The following is a 14,958-nucleotide window of genomic DNA, read 5'->3' as shown; positions in this document are numbered from 1 at the left end:
ATGCAAACATGAACTACTTTTGTTACACATTTCAGCTCCTATAGTAAGAGAGCATGACCCTTGCATTGCCCCAAAGCATGATGTTACCCTTTTGTACTCCTGATCCAAGCACATGGTCAGGATGAGGAAACAGCAAACAAAAGGAGGGAACACACAACAGACATCTCAGAAGGACCCTGGACCTAACCTGGAACCAAATGCTATCCTGGTTCCCCAGCTTGCAGATGGCAACTCTGTGTCACTTGCCCTTTCGTTTTCCTGCCTTTCTACTTTGCCCTGCGAAGAAACCTAGGCACCTCTACCTGCAAGTGCATTCAATGCACCAACGGATTAGGACTGTTAATACCAACACTCTATCCCTTCTCTCTCCTCTGTCCAACATCTGTATCCTTTCTCAAGTAAAGCCTTAAGCTGATTTAATTTACAATTTTTACCTTAAGTTAAAATGCCTCTAAATGAGACTCTAGTTAATACTGTTAAGATTTTATTGCCTCTTCACCTTTACACGAGGTTATTTTTATTTTCATGTACCCCAATTATCCCTTAATAAATCTGATTGTACCATATTTCTGTCTTATTTCCAGATCGTAACTTGGCACAAATTGATACTGTAATGAACTGTTCCATATAGTCACACTGATTCCCCCACGTTAGCCCAAAAGCCCAGGTGAAGTGTTCACCCATACACACACCCGGAACCATTTCATTAAGTGCACACTCCAGTAAATACACACAGCCCTATAGACAACACAAATGTACTGAGTATACCACAAGCTGACTGTAATCCAGTCTAGTCAATTCTATTGTCACACTGACTTGCATGAGACAAAAGCCATTCCTCATTTTTTTTAATTCCTTGGGCACATTATTTCATCCTGGGCTAAAATCAGATGCAACTTCAGTGTCTCTCTCTCTCTCTCTCTCTCTCTCTCTATATATATATAGCCCCTGGTGGCGCAGTGGTAAAAACTGCCGCCCTGTAACCAGAAGGTTGCAAGTTCAATCCTGACCAGGGACTCAAGGTTGACTCAGCCTTCCATCCTTCCGAGGTCGGTAAAATGAGTACCCAGAATGTTGGGGGGCAATATGCTAAATCACTGTAAACTGCTTAGAGAGCTTCCAGCTATCGAGCGGTATATAAATGTAAGTGCTATTGCTATATATATGTGTATATGTATATATTCCCAATACAAGTGACAGCGTCCTTCTTACCAGTGCAAAATAGCCTAATTAGCACTGTCTCTAGATATTTAAGTACTTATCGGTGTGTGTGTGTTCAGAGATAGTATACTCCCCTTTATGTGCCAATGGGGAAGTTCTTGAATTCCCCCACATCTGTAAGATAGAACACAGAATGTTACAGAGAATCGCAGTTGCCCTAATCGATCCCTCAGAATGCCACCACCCATGCGTTGACCGAGATGGGGGGAAATCGAGGCTATGACTTACTCCAAGGGAGTGTAGAGTGGTAGATGGTCGTTTTCAAGGACCATTTCAGTCCCTTTAATGGGACATCAATATGCTCCAGCACACAGTCCAGAAAACACTGTATAAAGCAAAGAGCTGCAATTAGGAAGCAAAGTATTCTGAAATCAGAGTATTCTGATAATTTATACAATTATCAAGCTATCAAAGCCAGATCAGGATAGTACCAGAGAGTAAGGGAGAATTCTGCTACACCATAGCAAAAGTTATCCATATATCATCTTAGCTTGTGACATTTCAGTGCCATTAGCTGTAGGTTTGTAGATCTCTATTGTCTAGTACAGATCTCTTAATCATGGTTATCAGATCCCAAGTAGGTTAAGGGCTGTATTAGCTGATTAGCCAGGAAAAGGAGGGTCATAGACAACTCATGACACCAGTGAAGGAGGTACAGTCAATGTTAGAAAAATAACTGAAACTAATAACTGCAAGAATGAAGTCTTCTCAAATCTGGAGTGCAACTGCACTTGGCATTTGTATTTTCATCAACTTAGGGCTTAACAATTCCCAGGCACCATCTTGCCATGGTGCTTGGAAGTTAGAGTGTGTGGCCCAAGCCAGGCAACAGATGGATGTGGCCAGGAGGAAAAGTGAACAAGCAAGGTAGGTTGAAGCCTCCTCCTCCATGTCCATCAGTTGCCAGACAGACACAACCCAGAAGGGAGTCAAGAAAGGGAGACTGGCCCCCTGAAGGAGTGCAGGGCATTTCTGAAATGAGATGTGTCTGCCCATCACCCAATGGAGCAGAAAGCATCAGTTGCTTCTGAATTTTGGGGCTGATGCCTAGAGCCAAAGCAATTTTGTCAAGGCCTGGGTCACATCCATCCATCCTTTAAAAACAAACAAACAAACAAAAAAACCAAACACAAAAAGGGATATCCTAGCACTGGAAACAAAAAAGGACAAACAAAATATTCAGAGAGTTGAAGCACCTTTCCTATGATGGTAACAAGGTCTTTAGTTTAGCATTAAGTTAATGGGGAGGCATGATAAACATTTAGAGAATAATAAATCACATGCAGAAACATTTTTTTCATTCTCTAATGTTAGAACTTGGGATTTTCAAATTAAATTGATTGGCAGTAGATTCAAAATAAATACAATAAAGTACTTTTTAACTTAATGCATAATTAACCTACAGTATTCACTGCCACAAGATGCAAGAACGAAGATTGTACAAATTCATGGCAGACAGATTTATCACCATCACTACCTAAATGAAACCACCAGATTCAGAAGCAGGGTTCTTCTGAATATCAGATGCTTAAGACATACAGCAAAGGAGCGACAGGGCCACTACCTTCAAAGAGTGCCAGCTTCCCAGACATCGCCATTGTTGAAAACCAGATGCTAGACAAGTTGGATCACTGGAATACTACAGCAGAGCTATAATGTTTTATGGCTTGCCTGCTTGTTCTCCTTGCTTCCCGGCTTTAGCAATTCTTCAATATTATCACTGTGCTAGCCAGAGTTTCCTTCTTTACTGGACCTTGAAGCAGGTTTGCTTAAGAGGGAATCTAGCTAACAGTCCAGGCAATGGTATGTCATGGTTAAGGCTGGGAATAGAAAAGAAGTTTGCACAAGAGAGAGAAAGAAGCTTGGGAAACTACAGGCTGCTCTTGATATCTTGAGTTAAGCATCAGCAGGGTCTCACTGTATCCACAGAATAGCTCCTCATAGGTTATTACAATAGGGGAGAGACTAGTACACATCTAATGCTGCAATATGATAATGACTTACAGAAGGTAGCCTTGATAACATTCTCAATAATTACTGTATTAAAAAGGTAATAAAATAGATCATCTACCTTTAATAAATGGGTGAGGAAGAAGTAGGGGGGCATACCTGCCTTACAACATGTAAGAATTGCTTCATTAAATATGTTTATTCTTTCAGGAACTTTGGCACTAATATCACTTGGCCACTTATACAGCCAGCTGCAAATGTCAGATCTATGCAGACATCCAGGGAATGCCAGATTGTTTCTTCAGGATGGGATGGAGAAGGGGATAAGGAGAAGGGGACTACGTCCTGGGACAAGTGGAAGGTGGCGTTGACCTGAGAGATAAAGGCTGGATCGAGCTGGAGTACGACAACATCTTGTTGAAAAATGCAAGGTCTTGTCTGCTGGACAAGGCACTGAACTCTCTGCGGGAAGAGGTGTTTGAAATCATGAAGAGGACCTTGAACAAAAGGAGCTGAAGGGAATTTGTGATGACAAGTCATCTGTGATGGCTTGAAACAAATACTTTTATTGTTCTTGCAAAGAAGTCTCTGCTATGGAAAAATGAGGATAGGATCAAATGCTCCACTTCTACACAGAAGGACGCACAGGTGGCCTCCCGCGTTTCCTATAAACCAGAGAGAGGCTTGCATTTTGGCCCAGGAGGACTTCAACCTGATGAGTCCTCTCCATGCAATCTGTATCTTATCCAAAACCTAAACTGATGCTGGAATATGAAAGTGCTGTGGGCCCAGAAAGTTAGAATGCCAGACTTTGCTGTGCCAAAGACAGTCCAGGAGAAGACCTTAAACCCAGCATGGTGACTTTGTCTCACTGGAGAATCTTATTTGTGCTAGCGGCCTCGGTACTAACTTTATGACTTTTCTTTTAGGTCAAGCATCAAACTAACTCGCCTTGCCAACCGTGCTTTGTTTTTTCAGGTGTGCAGGAAAAATAACTCCTGAGAGAACCATCCCCTTTTGTAAAAAGATTCTTCAGGAGAGGGCCACTAATTCTGAATCATTGCATATATGTGCAATTCTGTGTTTGCTTATTTGTACTAGGAGAAGTACAGTCTGAAAGTATGCTGAGAACTGGCAATGAAGAAAGGCAATTATATCAAGTAAATTCAGCCCTGCAAAGAGAGCCAACTAGTCTATATAGTATATATATCGTTTATTACACTTATAGCCTGGTATAAGTGTTGTGAGGAATAACAGTATCTGAAGAATAGACTAGTTGATAAGAGAAGCTGACTACACCTTCTTATTACTGTAATCTAGTAGAGTCTTTGCCTGTAACAAGGAAGCAAGTGAATCTTTTGAAATGCAAGGAGTGGGCAAACCAGTTTCCAGATAAGCAGCTAGCTGAGTTCCTTTTATTTACAAATGTTACAGGTGATAATATATCTCAGCACTCTGTGAATGCTCAAGTTAACCTTTTACCACAATAACTCGTCTGCTTGCTGCATTACCGTGTCAGAACTCTAGATGAATGGCAGAGGGCCTCTGCTTGCAATAACCAAAAAATGTCAGGAATGGACAATGACTTTTACTTTGAGGAGTCCTTATCAAAAAACTGGTCCAAGCTTGCAGGGGCCTGAACATAAAAACCTATGAACTGTAAAGTCCGCTTTGGGGTTAGCTATGTCTGTAATTCAGCGCTTTTCAGCCAAGGAGATTTTAAATACTTCTTGTAGCCTTCTTGATTCATCTACTTTTTCAGTGTTATAATGGGATTACTTTTCTCTGCTTTGTTATGAGTTATCTTGCTTGTCAATATAGCAAGTTTGTATTCCTAGTGATTGTTAGATTACAGCAGGTTGGTAAATATGTACATATTGTTAGAGGTAGTGTTACCATGACAGACAGCAAGACTTTGAACTCTTTATTCAGCTCAGAGGGCAGAAAAGAAATGAGTCCCAATCTGAAACTGAGGAAAAGAGAGATGTGATGAGACAGAGATCTCCATTTTAGTTCAAGAATACCCGATACATCCCTCCAAGCTTTCTAAATGCGACACATTCCTCCCTTGATACTGAATGAAGACAGTACTTGGAGGGACCAGGACCAGGACAGTGAGGTAAGGACTGGACCCTTTTCGATAGGCGACAAGCACAAACCGGGCCTACCCTTAGACATGTACGGTCAGACCCATTAAGGAGGAGAAACCTCCCAATTGAGGGGAAACGGCAGCCCTGGACTGGGATATGGCCAACATTACCTCTGAGATGCAAGGGATTATTGGATCACAGAGCTGTCTATCTCTGTAAGAATGGGAAAGTCTTCCCCCTCTTTAGAACTATAAAACAGGGCCAAGAACCCCAACATTTTGTCCCCAGAACCAACATGAGAAGCCAGTAAACCAGGCACCATGACACCAGCTATAACTGGTGTCCAGAAACGAGACATAGAGATTAATGCCCTTTCAGCCAAGGACTTGCCTACTGCTAGACTGAGGTAAAACCCAGTGCTGTTCAGTTAATTAATGTTTTGTATTTTATTTAGAATTCTTGGTGTTTTTCTTTACTTCCAGTTTCTCCTTTTCCCCCCCAATTCCTTATTCATGTGTGACCCTTATTTCTTAACAAATTTCATATACTAGAAGTGGTTTAGCCTGGATCACAAGGACCTGGAGGAGTACTTGTAAGACACCTCCTCGTGTGCCTTGTAAGGCCATGTACTACTGTTGAGCTGATTTTGGACTAATATATTGTTGTGTAGAGCTGGGTTGTGGGACTATGGCAAGGTGCCAAGCCAGACAGTTCTAGAGTGCTGAAGCCAAGTCTAGGCCTGGTCAGTGGCTTTAGAACAGTGTTTCTCTCTCTCTCCCCTACCCCGCCAGATTTTATAATGCATGTATTAGTAATATAAGAACAGAAAAGGTTACATCTGAGAGTCATACATGATTACAAACAAAAGCATATCCATCATAAAAACCTCCTCTATATGCAAGATACAAATAGTAATTATATATATTTATATATGTGTGTGTTTATATAATTATAGAGTAAGAAATGTAAACATGGGCCTCAGTCTTACCATCAGTAAAATTTCAGATCTCTGAACCAATTGAAAATCTAACAGTTAGACAATATGAAGAGGAGAGAGCCATAATGAACCAAAAACACATATATATGAGTATTATAACTGATTCAGGCACAGAGCAAAACATCCACAGCAAGGGTCCCTTCTCATACCCACAAGCTCAAAGGAATTAATAAACATATTATTAATTAATAATATATCAAAAAAAACTTATGATTAACCAGGGTGAAAATTCATACCCAAAAAAAATAAAACATCCGTTGAGCAACCAGACTGTTGCATCCATCTCAATAAGCCTGAAGATTGGATCTACCTCAGGTTTATTGTCTGGCCTGTATACCTAGTGAAATAATCATTTGGAGCACCCTTTCTGAGTGTGAATACACATCTTCTGTGGGAGACTCTGGTTTGGGCTCCGCGATACTCTCCAGAGGGGATGTATGTGTACTCACATCAGAGTGATCATACTCTGATTCAGAATCTGAAACATTATCCTGATCTGCTACAAGGAGATCTCAAACCAAGTCCTGTATTGGGTTTGGTGAACTCACTGAAATCCATAAAATCAGTTAATATAATTTCCCTACATACATTTCATCCTTCTTTTAATTCAAAACCTGTATAAAAATTATCCAGAAGCTTTCTCAAAATAAGGTCCCAAATGCTCAAGTCTCTTTCTAATCTTTTCCATCCCAGTTCCTCTAATTGACACGTAAAAATATTGATAAAATAATTCCTAACGGAATATCGAATAATACTGTTTGTTCCGCTGCTAGATGGATAGAGTCTAAGAAAATCTATGAGAAAACAAAAAAATTGTTTAATGTCTTTTAACAACCCTACCTACTAGTACAAAAACAAAAGAAAGCTTCTCCTGTAAAGAACTATAAATTCAATAGGCCGGTCCATGCGGAATTAATCCCGCACAAAAACAATTTCAAGCCGGTGGGGGCCACCGCTGCTTCCTCAAAATGAACGTTATCCCAGCAGTGAGGGCTGCCTGCCTAGAAATGAGCTCTGGTAAGCTCCAAGCGGCCCCACCCCCGGCTGAAAATTGTTTTGGGGGCATCTGGGGGTGGGGGTGAGGGGGGCAACCCCTTTACTAACTGCTGGTCTGGGAAACTGTGCACAAAGAATGTACTGGTCCATGACTCCAAAAACGTTGAGAAACACTGCTTTAGATCAGTCCCAACTGGTGGCGGCCTATAGCATGTTCCTCGATTGTAAAAGAGCAATCTCTCTTCTGAGGGAGAATCCAGGAAAGCACAGAGTAACCCCAGAGGAGGCTTGAGCTATGTCATTAGGTGAGACATCACTAATGGCTCGCTTGCCTTAGCCAAAAAGATCAAAAACAGCAGCGGCGAACAAGCAAAGAGAATTAGGAAACTGTGGTGATGTTTCCTCCTCAGAAGGCTCACCTTCTTCCTTGTTACATGATGGAGAATGCAATGAATCCGCTGCATGCGAGCCTTCCTAATCAGCAGCCAATCTAAGCAGCAATGACGTGCAGTCTCCCATTCAAGTGTGAACCAAAGCAGATCCTGCTTAGCAAAGGGGGACAATTCACACTTGCTCCTGTAAGATCAGATCTCCTCTCACATAAGGAGACCTTATGTGAGTGGCAGGCACTATGTGGGTGGGGAGGTGGGCCTCCTCTTGTGGTGTGGCTCTGCCTGTCTTGTGCAAAGCCTCAGTAGGAGGGGCTGATAGCACCCCCTCTCTTGGAGGGAACTGCAAAGAAAGGAGGCTTGGTGGGGGAATTTACCCTCCCTGGAGATGAACTACCTTAGTCATTGGGAGACATCTTTGGGAAAGGGGTCCCTTGGCCCAGGATCCGCTGGGGGTGGGGTGGGGGCAGTGAGTGGTACTCACGTCCCCTAGCATAGCTGGAGTCCCAGGCAGCAGCAGGTCAGGTCAAGGTTGGTTTTAAAACAACAACAACAACAACAACAACGCCCTTTGTTCCTGGTTCACTAGAGACACGGGAATGAGCAGCGTTGCTGGCTGGCACGTGGGGCGGGGAGCACGTTTGCTAGTTCCCCATCCCCATGGTGGGGCCAGAATTCTTTGGTGCAGGAGTTGTAAGGGTGCCTGTCAGCAATCTCACTGAGGGGCTGGGATTAAGTGGCAGGAGGTGCTACTGCCAAACCATTTGGAGGAGGAGGCGCTCACTGAGCCTGACCACAGGAGCCCTCGGCTTCTTTCAGTGCTACCTGGTGTGCTCCACAGTTCACTTTTTGCTTTTTTCTTGCCAGGAACCTCAGCCTCAATGGAATGCTAATTCTTTCGCTGCTTTGTTATTCAGCTGCCTCAGAGCATTCAGAGCCCCTGGTGGCCAAGACCAAAAACTGAAAGGTCCGTACCCACTCCAGAAGGAGATGTAGGAGAATAGAGGCATTTGGGCTAGAAGAAGACTGATTCAGGAATACAAGTCTGCCCTCAGAGTGAAGTCCCTTCAAGATAGATCTCAACAAACAATCCCCCGGGGAAGCGAGCGGACGGCAGGGAGTTCTCCCGCCACCCGCTCGCTAAAGAACTAGGACTTTAGCGAGCGGGCGGCGGGAGAACTCCCTGCCGTCCGCTCGGTTCCCCGGCTGCGCTGCAAATGGCTTCTAGGAAGCCTTTTGCGCAGGCGCACAAAAGGCTTCCTAGAAGCCATTTGCAGCGCAGCCGGGGAAGGGGACGGGGTCGGCAGGGGAGTTCTCCTGCCGACCCCTTGAAATGGGAAGGGAAGGGGTGGCAGGGGTCTTGGGACTGCACAGGGGGCAGCCGAGCGGGGACACTGATGAAGAGCCGGGCGGCAGGGACTGGAAGATACCCTGCCGCCCGATTGAGAATTTAAAGGAGAAGAGCCGCGCCAGAGGGGGAATGAAGCGGGCGGCAAGGAGGTATGCCGCCCGCTTAATCAAAAGAATACGGTGACGTTCTTTGGGGGGTAAGTAAAGGCCCCCCCCGTACTTTGTTAGAACCTCCCACCCGAACCAAAATCACGCGTGTCCGGACCGGTCTGGAGGCCTTTAGAATGGCCTCCGAACCAGTCCGTGCACATGCCTACCGGATATAATCCATCTACTGCTTTGAAATTTATCCTGTCTGTTTTTGAGGCATGCCGGACACACAATCCATTATGCTTACCTCCGTCCACTGTAGAAAAATAGAATGCTACACACCCACACCCACCCCCGCCTTCCAACTAAAATACTGTCACCAGAAATATATTACCACCACCAAGTTCCTGGGTCCTCATTACAAGCTGTTGATGATATAATTCAGCTTGTGTAGGATGGACTGAGAAGAAAGGGCCAGATTGCTGCTTCTACTGCTGTCTATATAAGCCTGAAAGCCTTGTAAACCAAGCTCCACTGAAAGTGTGGTGACACTCAGAATGCTAACTGACCTGAGGAGGACACAAAACAGGGGCTAAGAGATTAGTAGAAGGTTACCTATATAAGTTCTCATATAAGAGAATTTGTCTTGCATCCTTCAGAAGCCCATGTGTCAGTTAACGAACCAGAGAGCCAGCGTGGTGTAGTGGTTAGAGTGCTGGACTAGGACCGGGGAGACCCGAGTTCAAATCCCCATTCAGCCATGATACTAGCTGGGTGACTCTGGGCCAGTCACTTCTCTTTCAGCCTACCCTACTTCACAGGGTTGTTGTGAATAGAAACTTATGTAGTACACCGCTACATAATATACCACTTATCCCTTGGGGTTTAACTATTTCTAAAGTCAACACTCCAGACATGCCTGGAATCCACTTGTGGTGCAACATATACACACCTTCTTCCTAATTTCTTAACGCTGTTGAAGTCAGCAACACATTTTCATTTTGCTCTATTAGCAAGCTGCATTATTACCATCCATTTTGTAGCAGTTTGAGGAACAGGTAACTGGTTTTAATGTGTTCTGAAAGTGAGAGCTTAGGACTGCAATCAAGTAAATCTTTTAAACAAACACCATTGCCCTCCCTGGTAAAACGCCATTTTCAATGTGTTGAGGAGGAAGAGCTGTAATCCCACATTCTGCTTGCTAAATCATGGTTCTAGTGTTAGGTTTTGATCAGGCCTAGGACCCTTTAGTTCCAGATATGACTGTCAAGTTGAAAGCAAGCTTTAAAGGTACGAAAATTATGAACTTGTATGTAAGAAATGTGTCAACTTACCAGCTTAATTGCCACATATTCATTTGTATACAAATTTTTTCCTTTAAAAGACAAAAAGATATGAAAGTCAGACTTCCCCCCCAGAATTTGCAAAGAAGACTATATTTACATAACAATTCAATGAAGTTGTGCAATAACAATCTGTATCAATAATTTGTCTAACACCTATTGCCAAAGAAAAATCTTGTTAGTGCAAATATTAAACTGAACCCAATATTAACTGTAGAAGGTAACAAGAGGTTTTGTTTTTTAAAAAGCCTTATTTTCCAATTAACTAACAAGTACCTTGAGTTATTAGTTTCTCTTACTGATCTGGTACGTATCTGAAAACATTTAGCCAGCAAAACAAATTCTCATGGCAGCTAAAAGTTCAACACATACCAACTACATGTAACATTACAAAATATACAATTCTCAGTATTTTGTCAATACTATGATGAAATATTCAAGGTTATAATCCATGTAAACCTAAGTCAGTGTCACAGAAAGCTTAATCGAATACATCAAACTCCCAACTTAAGCTTCATTTAGTTCATATTTTCATCAACCAGTACACAACTACCAAAAACAATGTCTGATTACAAGCACACTAGAATATTAGGCATAAGTCAGTTCAAAGCTGTTACACCTTCTAAGAAGTCTAAGAAGAATTATCTTCTTAGACTTGTGCTACATCTCAATGTTTTGATTAGAACTTATTAGCACAGTACAACTTGAATTTCTTTTAAACAGGGGGAGAGTTTTTAAAAAAGGCTAAACGTGGCAGTCCAATTAAAATTCTAAATGAAATGTACTACAGCTTTTAAAACAAAAAACAATACATTCTACTCTTTCTCCTTTTGATTATACTGTTATAGAAAGGAGATGTATCTGTTTATTGTACTTATATATTCCAGGCAGTGTGTGTAAAAACGGCTTGGATCTCTAGCAGCAAGCCACCCCAATCCTCTATTTACATTCTCCTCCTTAGGAACTAAGGAAGCTGCCATATACTGAGTCAGACCTTTGGTCTATCTCGCCCAGTATTGTCTTCACAGATGGGCAGCGGCTTCTCCAAGGTTGCAGGCAGAAATCTCTCTCAGCCCTATCTTGGAGAAGCCAGGAAGAGAACTTGAAACCTTCTGCTCTTCCCAGAGCAGCTCCATCCCGAGGGGAATATCTTACAAGGCTCACACTTCTAGTCTCCCATTCATATGCAACCAGGGTGGACCCTCCTTACTGACTGTTCTATTAAAGCTTCAACTTGTAACAATAATTTCTTTATCATCAAGAACTGTGTTGTGGCCTGATGGGGTACTTGCTTAAGAATGAAGTAAAGAACTTGTTAAACGGTATATGGAAGTGGATGCCTTTTCCTTATGCCCACATCACCGGAAGGATGAAGAGTCAACTTGTTCCCAATCATACACCTCTCCCGCAAACTACAACCCCAGATTATACTGGTTTAAAGACTGCTTCTCTATGGCAATACATGGCTATTTAGATCGTGCAGTTTTTTCTCACACCAGCGCCCTCCATCCAGGCTGGTTGCTGACTCAGCTCTGGGAACTAACTGTACAATCTTGACTACCACAGGATTAGAACATGGTATTAAACCAATGTGGAGCTAGAATGCAGAGGGATCTTTTTTGTTTGAATAGCTAACATATCTCAACAGAAGAGTATTTCAGTGAAAACGGAAGAAAGCATTTTGTATTTTAAAGGGACTTACTTGGACCAGTGCTTCTTAAAGAAGAGATAGAAAGAGTGGACCTGAGCCACTTATTTCATGGCTTGCTGGGAAGCTGCTCATTTAGAGTACAAAAATTTAGAATTGTTGTTCCTTGAGTGTCTTTTTACTAGCTTTATTGTAAGTCACAGGCTACTTATGAACACAATGTGTACTAAAGCTGTCAGGTTTAGAACCTTATGCTACCACTAGCCCTTACAAACAGAGCCAAACACTTTACGAAAATGAAACACACCGACACCGTATCTGCTCAACATTGCCATATAGATGTTTTAAATCTGGTGGCATTTGAATAGATTTAGTGAGGACAGCTGCCAACACAGACAATGAGAAAGACATGAAAGGCATGCAGACCATTGGTCGCTCTAAGCTGCGCACCCACACATAATATTCTATCCCACTAAGCTGATTCTAGTCCCGGCGCAGTCCCTATGAATTTAGAAGAAGATCAGGCATGGGAACAGTAGCACGGTAGCGAGATCCGCAGTAGTGTAGTTAAAAAAGGGTTAACCTGCCTTTCTGCCTTAGATCCGCCCTCTCTGAGCAGGAGCAGCAGCCTAACTGGTTTAGCTGCATTCTTGTGCAGTATTTGAATATAAATGTAAAGCACAGGGAAGAACTGAAAGGGAAGTGGAGGAAGCCCGGCTGAACGTGTCTCTCTCAAAGGAAGTAAAACAGAAAAAAACCCCAATGCTTAAACTCGTTTTATTTTATTTGTCCCTCTTGCTGAAGCCACTGTGTTTCTCTTCCCCCATCCTGTATGGATCGTGTGTGCGCAAATGTGAGAGAAGTCCTCCCACTTGAAAATGTCCATTAATTATTGTTTGTGTTTGCTTCTTCCCAGGCTGTATGTGCCTATGTGCATTTGAAAGGCAGTTTGCTTGTGCTTTTTCTTCCACCCCCACTTCCCTCCCTAGTTTGGAATTTTGTGTGTGGGTGATTCCCATTTTGTGTGTGGGTGATTCTTGGGATGTGTGTATGGGTGTGCGCGCACGCACGCACACACACACGCACGCACACACACACACACACACAGAGTTTAGTAAAGTTTTAAGACCCCAAACTGCTTATAGCTCTAATCTGGTGGTCTGTAGTTTGTTTATTTTTCCCTTGCATCTTTGCCTTCTATTTATTATTAAAATTACTTTGATGCTGCTTTTTTAACAAAGTTATCAAAATGGCTTAAATAGCAAAATATGAGAAAATGTTTCTTTTGTAATAGTTTCTCCTTATAATAAATATTTTATTTTTGCTTTATGCTTGTAACAGTAGTTCATATATAAATAATTTACATATTGTCTTTTTAATAAGCTTGTAATGGGCTAAAATACCCCCAACTTGGTGACAGTGGCTTCACAAGTTGCTAAAATGAATATTAAGCATGTCCCCCTCCCCCCCCAAAAAAGTCTATTTTTATACACTTGCTTCATCAAAGGAAACATTTTTAAATCCCTTGAAAAGATTCTTTTTAAATCCAAAAAAAATATGGGGTTACTCCATATAGGGCACACTGCTGCCCTGTGAAGCAAACTTGGGAGAGCAGAGTGTTGGATACCTTTAGAGAGCATGAAAGGGTTCAATTATGAAAATGTGGGGAGGCTGTGGGCCTCAGCCAGGCCCTGTGTAGACCCACGCCCTGGATTCCACCCTGCATGCTTGCACACAGAAGGTTCTAGGTTTCCTCCTTGGTATCTCAGCCTACAACCTTGGAGAAGCTGCTGCCAGTCTGAGTAGATAATATTGAGCTAGATGGACCAAAAATCTGACTCCGTATATAGAAGCTTCCTATATCCCTATCTAACTTTAAATTTCTGATATTACTGCCTGCCTTGAAGGTTCGAATCAGCTCCAGAAGATGGAACAAAAATGTATAGTTTATAATCTACTGTTGAGGCCTGTAATTAACACTTTGACTTGGGAAAGCAGCTAGTTCAGTTAATCTAAGGCATGTTTTAGTTAAGTTTAGTCTACAGGATATTTGGAAGGAAATGGGAAGACTACTGTGACTAACTATCCAATTGTAGGGGCAACTAACACTCGGGCAATCAATGTTTTACAGCTAAGAGCAAGAACCAGGGGCGTAACTACCATTAGGCAAGGGGAGGCGGCTGCCTGGGGGACCCCACGCCTCGAGGGGCCCCCCAGAGGCAAGTCACATGACTATATATTGTGTGCATCAGTGAGGGGCCCATTTTCAAATTTTGTCTCTGGGCCCACTCCAGCCTTGTTACACCCCTGAGCAAGAATGAACTAAAATTTAAATAAACCTTTTTTATTTTTTTGTAGGCCACTTTTAACCACCAATAGCAAATACAATTGATATTAGAAATATAAAACATATAAACAGAATTGTAAAGTACACTTGTTTCCTTCAATATTTATGTCGTGTGTTGAATCTATAGTGGCACATAATAATGCACATGCATTCAGTCTTGATACTGCAGCCCAGAACAAAACTCATTCCACTCACTGATGAAAAGGATTAGAGGGAACAGTGATGCAGATCACACATGCACTGCCATCTTTTAGCAATGTACCAAGTGGCTAATGTTATGCAGCTCATAAAATACAACTCTTAGGAATTTATTCATTTTTATTTAATGTATTTATATTTTTATTTAATATTTATAATTTATTTTATTTTTACATTTATATCCTGCTCTTTCAGTTCAGAGATGGAGAGCTGGTCTTGTGGTAGCAAGCATGACTTGTCCCCCTAGCTAAACAGGGTCTGTCCTGGTTGCATTTGAATGGGAGACCACATGTGAGCACTGTAAGATTCTCCTCTCAGGGGATGGAGCTGCTCCGGAAA

At 42.3% G+C, this 14,958-nt stretch overlaps 1 protein-coding gene across 11 annotated transcripts in view; it reads right to left on the bottom strand.

Annotated features, from left to right (window-relative positions):
* CSNK1G3 (casein kinase 1 gamma 3) overlaps nt 1-14,958 on the bottom strand; it is a 110,611-nt gene that overhangs the window by 50,197 nt on the left and 45,456 nt on the right. For all 11 annotated transcript variants that reach the window (XM_053294213.1, XM_053294212.1, XM_053294209.1 and 8 more), the window contains one exon: nt 10,418-10,458. In XM_053294213.1, the coding sequence (XP_053150188.1) occupies nt 10,418-10,458 (41 nt within the window). The remainder of the gene's footprint in view (nt 1-10,417; nt 10,459-14,958) is intronic.

The sequence above is a fragment of the Hemicordylus capensis genome, chromosome 2, assembly GCF_027244095.1.
Source record: "Hemicordylus capensis ecotype Gifberg chromosome 2, rHemCap1.1.pri, whole genome shotgun sequence".
Lineage (NCBI taxonomy): Eukaryota > Metazoa > Chordata > Lepidosauria > Squamata > Cordylidae > Hemicordylus > Hemicordylus capensis.
Note: the sequence above shows the minus strand (reverse complement) of the source record. Positions and strands in the feature narration are given on the sequence as shown.